This window comes from Hydractinia symbiolongicarpus, chromosome 3, assembly GCF_029227915.1.
Source record: "Hydractinia symbiolongicarpus strain clone_291-10 chromosome 3, HSymV2.1, whole genome shotgun sequence".
NCBI lineage: Eukaryota > Metazoa > Cnidaria > Hydrozoa > Anthoathecata > Hydractiniidae > Hydractinia > Hydractinia symbiolongicarpus.
The window spans coordinates 24464464-24471430 of NC_079877.1; the positions used below are offsets into that span (position 1 = coordinate 24464464).

Sequence of the window (6967 nt, forward strand, 5' to 3'; positions counted from 1 at the left end):
TTTAGTGGAACACAACATATCGATAGTAAATATATGTTCAGTTTATTTAGTGGGATAACACCGATACAAAGAGTTTATAAATATTAATATAATTGCCTGGAAATAACCACGTCCATGATGCACTGCGAAAATTGAGGATATAAGCGATGACTTCTTTTTATTATTGAAAGGACATTAGCAACGAGACCTACGAAAAAGAAACAGAAATGATTATACCAAAATAGTGTTTGTAAAGTTAAAACTTAGATAAAACAAAAATTTAACGCCCACCCGCCACAAACATATCCGCCCTCAATGAATAATTTTAATGGCATTATCAGGAAAATTGAAATTTAAAGTTCTCACGAATTCTCATGAATGTACGAGGTTGTACCTTTTGAGAGAAGGATAATATAACACAAAAACCGGAATAAAATTTGGAAATTATTAGGGTGTGTAAAAATTAATTGAAGGATGCTTGATAATTTGTAATCAGTTTAAATTAAATTGAGTTTTATTCTTTTATTATGTTATTTTTTATTTTTCTAAATTTTTGTAAAAATTTCGTTAAATTAAATATTTTTGAAAAAAAATTCTGTTTAATTGACACATTCCAGTTTGTCAATTTGTTCAGCGTGCAGATACAATTGGCATGAAACTAAAACTAAATTGGGGGAATAACTAAACGGGCAAGGTGTAAAATAAATTGGGGGGTGGATGTGGAAAGGAGAGGGTGGATGTGGAAGGGGAGGGTGGATGTGGAAGGGAGGGAGTGGATGTGGAGAGGGAGGGAGTGGATGTGGAGAGGGAGGGAGTGGATGTGGAGGGGTAGGGGTGGATGTTTCTTTTTTTATAAGAAATCGATTTATAAGTGAGTTAGTACTGGCCCATCCCAAATTTAAGAAACGTTTGGGACAAAAAAATCATACCTTAACGAAATCAATTCTCGCGAAAATTATTTGCGATTTTTTTGAAAAACCATTTACACTAATTTTTCTTCTGATTTACCAAATTGAATTTTAACTTCAGTAATCTTTATTTAATCTCTCTGAAAAAAGGGTTACAATTGACAGGAAACAAAAGTCATCAAATTCTTTCTTCTCGCGAAATTCACGAAAAACAAATATCACGAAATATTACGATTTGCTAACTTCGCGATTTTTTTATAAAACATTTCTTACGAAAATTAGCCCTCGCGAAAGTTAATTCACTTTGGTTATATCGTTTATATATAAATTTGTATAGATAAGTAAAGATAAGTTGCAGCGTGACGTAGTTGTTTTGATTTTGCGTCTAAAACAATGGACATGCGCACGCATGCACACAGGCAAGAAATGTAAAGAACAGACCGCAACGATCGAAGAAATCAAGTTGAAAAAGCAACTTACTTTTTAAAATAATTAAAACCTGTTCGTAAAACGAGAAAATAATAGTCAGGAAAAACCAATTTCAGCTCCTTTTAGATCGTTTATTTCTTAAATCTATAAATTTAAAGAAATAGTCAATTTTCTTTATGTGGTCCTTTTTTTATTACTTGTAAAGATGCGCGCGCATATACGGAACTTTGTAAACATTCGCAAATTATAAGAAATTGCGCAGATAAAGAAATAAGGTTTCTTATTAATTCTTTGAAGTATACTACAGTTCAACATCACATAATACACGCCCTTCATATTTTAACTCTTCCGCGCTTAATTTCATCCAATTGGACGCTACAAGTGCTTTTAAAAACTTATTTAGATCCTGTTTTTATCGTTCTCAGAAAAATGGAAGCAGACCTTAACATGTCCTGTTAGCATTGTAATGGATTCCAAGAAAATAATTAGTGAAATAAGCAGAACCATAATTTTTGTAACGGAAGTCGACTATTAAGAAAATTATACTATAAAAAATAATTTTTTTTTAAAAAAAAAAAAAAATTCTGTTTAGTCAAAAAATGTCGGAGTCGTTGACAATTAAAGTCGATATGTTGGTCAAATTAGTACGGTGAGACACCGGTGCGAGGCCAAGTTAATATGTCAAATCAAAAGCAACCCACGCGCGTGGGTGGACCTGCTTAACTTCTCTGTTACTTTCGCTGATACAAACTAGTCACCACCGTCGAGAACTCGTCCCTACGTAGCGAGTTATGGTCATTTCGAACATATATGTTCGGGTGAGTAAAAATGATCTCCTTATTCAAAGAATACCGCTATTTTGCCTCGCACAAACAATAGATAAAATGGCACCGAAGCTGCGCGCCAAAAAGTCAAATCCATACAAAAAAACCAAAAATGGGGGGATATCGCGCCCTAACCAGCTGATGACGGACCGCCCTTACGCAGTCAATAAGGTGATTTACGAAATGTATTTTTTTTTGCACGTTGGCGATGTTAAATGGATACCTCTTCTGGCAGAAGCTAAGGTGGTTAAGGAATTCAATTTCAGGAAAGCGATTCCTGTAACAAAAACAGTTTCCGAGAAGTTGAAGCTAGGTTGGCGCAAACAAACAAAATATCCTTAACTAGTTAATAAATGACTTTTATTTATATCAAGAAAACTCATAAATCACATTAATGATGATATTAGGCGAAACAGCTAACCGGAAATCCAGTTTAATTTAATATCCCTTTTGATTTGGAGACTATCCAAATGAAGAGGAGGTACCTTTAGACTATAATAATCTTTGTAATGATTAAATATTTAATCCTCAACATGTTATGAGTTTAGCGAAACAGCGTGCTTTAATCAAAAGATCAACGTGTTGAGATAAATTTTTCTTATTACAAAAAATCAAAAAAGAAAGAAAGAAAAGAGAACGTCCTTTTGAACGATATTGTTTAATCTGTCGCCCATTTAACATGTGTCCTTTTTATTATTCAATACTGACGCAAATAACTATTTTCAAACGATTGTGTATGGTGGTAACAAGTTTTTTTTGGCAACATTCCAAACTCCGAGGTAGAATATTGTGAATAATATCAAACCACAGATCACACTGGTTTACGATAATATCCTGGGGTATTTTCGGACATAGATGACTGTGAAACTGCGATATACAATTATATTTAGTTGTAATCTGAATGCAGTCATCATTTTTATCTAAATCATAATCCTTACTCTCCAAACGCGCGAAATGAAGAAAACTTGTAAAAAAAAATCTAACATTTCAGGAAAGTAATTTTTTCTAAAAGTAAATATAAACTATTCTTGAAATTATCAAAACAGCTTTTGAAAACGTTGTATGGTTGATGTAATGGTCACGAATAAAGGCGACCAGAATGAAATTCACTAAAGCTAGAAAATCAAATCCACTGAAAAGAAAACGTCAATCGAATTTAACACAAAAGAATTCGTATGGAAGTCTGATTTCCACAAAGTTTTCAAGTTAAGACAGACAGACAACATACAGACGAAAATAAATGATGATGTCAAGGGATTAAATACTATGATGTCATCGTTGGGAAAGTCGAAATTAAGCTTTGTTCAAACTCAACATGATCAGACTCGTCAGCCAAAATGATACTCAAATTTCAGGATTTTTAAGGTCAATTTAAAACAAGACAAAACAGTTGTCCTTTCTTTATCAATTTTCATTTTATTTAACCTTAATCTATTTATATTTTAATTAAATTGTAATTATTTTTAATGAATAAATATATTTATTTTCATGAAAGAAATATAACTTTGACATTTAAAATAAGTAAGAACTTTCTTGGGACCTTTCACCAAATATATATTTCAAAATTAGCAATCACAAATTCCTATAGACATATAACTATAGAAATTTGGGTTTGATATTATACCGAATTTAGGCAATCATCAGTAATGTCAAAGCATAATTCATATAAAGGAATTTAAGGTTATTCAGGGATATTCTAAAATTTTGCCTCCAACGCAAGCTTTTTCAAGGTTGGCAATTCATACTAAAATTTGGCAGACCTTGTAGCGTAAAAAATTAAATCGTCACCTGTTCCTGTGAAGGAGAGCCGATAATTTGTTGATCTTCTTCGCTGTAGTATTGTTGAACAATCGTAGAAAGTTGTTTATAGGTACGTAGCACTTTCGCCTGCCAGAAAAGAAAAACAAAGCGACATTATTTATACTTGATGATTTCCCCCCTCATTATATCCCTTTGTTTATGTTCCAAACAAATGTGACGTTTTAGAAAGACAATAGATTTGAGGGAAGCAATTGTAAACGTTAGATAGCGTATAAACTAGAATGAGAAGAAATGCGTGACAGGGCGGGGAGCAGGGTGGTTTAAAACTTAATAAAAAATTTATTCAGACTAGGATTCTTTTATACAAGCAATAAAATAAATCTTTTTAAATTGTATATAAAACGCTATTAAGGAAAGTTCCTAAAAAATGTGCTTATTAAAAAAGTTGAATTAAAAGACGCCACTTATTTTACCACCCATATTTACTACCCTCTGTATTTACCCTGTTCTATATTTACCCCCTATATTTACCACCCTCCATATACCACCCTCCATATTTACCAACTTCTGCATTTAACACCCCTGATAATTTCCACCTTCTGTATTTACCACCAATTATATTTATTGCCCTCAATAATTATCACCCTCTGCATTTACCTTTCTTAATATTCATCAACTCTGTATCTACCAAGATTGATAGTTATAATGGATAGTTTACCTTGATTGGTTTGAAGAGAATATATTCTGTGTCTTTGTTAGCCAAATACAATGATAAGCTTTGTATAGTGCTAGGTAGCTTTGATTTGAGTAACATGTATGTCTCGCTTACCACCTTACGTATAGCATCTAAAAATAAATGATCTTACACTAGCAAAAAAATGTAGCAATAGAACAAAAGCTCTACAAAATGATCTCAATCTTATGACATAGAATCGCCGTGCTTTTCCTTCTTAAAAGCGATCCAGGGGGGACCCTGTTTTTTTTGACAAAAAGGGGATAGACACATTAACAGGGAGAAAATCTGGGGAGAAGACTAAATTTTTCACCGACCATATACCCCGGACAACTAGAGATAAAATAAAAGAAACAAAAAAAGTTGCATAGCTAGGTGATCTTTATAAATGATCTTTTTATAACGCATTCAGATTACATGGCTATGAACTACAAACAACCTACCAGCTTTAGCAAAGGGCTGTTGCTTTAACAATGCATTTCCGTCTTTTCCATCGGCCTCCGCCATCTTTAAAAGGGTATCCATTTTGTCTAACAGGTTAATAAGCGGAGCCACGTAGGAATCTGTGACTTCAGTAATAAATTGTTCACACACAACTTTTAGTTCAGAATCCACCTCCTAAAAAAAATAAAAATATTTAAAATTTATTGTATTGCCTGTTTTTATAAACATATATACGCATATAAACATAGATACACATATGTACACATATATACGCATATAAACATATATACGCAAACATAGATATACATATGTACACATATATACGCATATAAACATAGTTATACATATGTACACATACATACGCATATAAACATAGCTACACATATGTACACATATATACGCATATAAACATAGATGTACATATGTACACATATATACACATATATACGCATATAAACATAGATACACATATGTACACATAGATACACATATGTACACATATATACGCATATAAACATAGATACACATATGTACACATATATACGCATATAAACATAGATATACATATGTACACATATATACGCATATAAACATATATACGCATATAAACATAGATACACATATGTACACATATATACGGATATAAACATAGATATACATACGTACACATATATACGCATATAAACATATATACGCATATAAACATAGATACACATATGTACACATATATACGCATATAAACATAAATATACATATGTACACATATATACGAATATAAACATAGATACACATATGTACACATATATACGCATATAAACATAGATACACATATGTACACATATATACGCATATAAACATAGATACACATATGTACACATATATACGCATATAAACATATATACGCATATAAACATAGATATACATATGTACACATATATACGCATATAAACATAGATATACATATGTACACATATATGCACATACTCGTATAGTTTCGTATGTATATGAACAAATATTATATGTGACTAACACACATTTACAGTAATTATCTCTGTCGAGAAATCATTCTCACCTTTTTTGAATCAATGTAATATTCCGTAAGTTGAGGAACACCCTACATTAAAAATAAAATATATAAAAACGCAGGCAGAACAATATGACGGTGTCAGAGCTTGGAGTCCTTCAAGGTCAGAGAACAACAATTTTTTCAACCTGTTAATGCAGCGAAATGCCCCCTATAGCGGTCACCCTCTGACAACAATGAAAGTGTCTGCTATAGAGGGGTATCCCCTATAGGGGGTTGTTCATTAGAGAGAGGTGTTCCCTAGAGAAAACCGCCTTTGGGATAAAATATATTGTGAATATGTTATAAACTGTCCGCTACGTACAGGTTTCGTTATATGAGTTTAACTCCTGAAAAAAAGCGTCTGTTGTAAAGAGATGTCCACTATATAAAGGATGTCCCTTACAGGGAGTCTCACTGTATATGTAACACTTACCTCAAGCAGAAATTCTAGTAGCGCGTTGTTGGAACTTATACTAAGTAGTTGAGATCCTTTCGAAAACAAACCATAAGCAGCGGAACGCAACTTGGTGAAGTCCAACGCCACCTCTTTAATAGCAAAGTCGACATCAAATGGTGTTATTTGTTCACGCAAAATAAGCAAATGTTTTATTAAGAACAAATGACCATTGATTGCTCCCTGATAAAGAAAAGAAGCGATATAAATTTGTAAAATGTAAGCAATGAGGTTTTGCGATTTCGGGACACAGCGTAATGAGTTTTTTATGCAGACCTTCGACAACCGTACGAGGTGATAAAGATAAATACTCTCTTTTATAAACAACAAAATATTTGACTGAGGTTCGATGTTGCTTAACTTTCTGTA

At 32.5% G+C, this 6967-nt stretch overlaps 1 protein-coding gene and 1 long non-coding RNA gene across 2 annotated transcripts in view; one reads left to right on the forward strand and one right to left on the reverse strand.

The window, feature by feature from the left end:
* Window positions 1–6967, forward strand: part of LOC130636391 (uncharacterized) — a 31741-nt gene that overhangs the window by 5033 nt on the left and 19741 nt on the right. The window lies entirely within an intron of this gene.
* The window catches only part of LOC130636384 (conserved oligomeric Golgi complex subunit 3-like), a 22883-nt gene continuing 15916 nt past the window's right edge, over window positions 1–6967 (reverse strand). Inside the window, exons 19-24 of the mRNA XM_057446086.1 lie at window positions 6578–6781; window positions 6151–6192; window positions 5078–5252; window positions 4620–4747; window positions 3929–4027; window positions 1–187 (exon numbers count right to left, since the gene is read on the reverse strand). Coding sequence (XP_057302069.1) covers window positions 161–187; window positions 3929–4027; window positions 4620–4747; window positions 5078–5252; window positions 6151–6192; window positions 6578–6781 — 675 coding nt within the window. The 3' untranslated portion in view covers window positions 1–160. The remainder of the gene's footprint in view (window positions 188–3928; window positions 4028–4619; window positions 4748–5077; window positions 5253–6150; window positions 6193–6577; window positions 6782–6967) is intronic.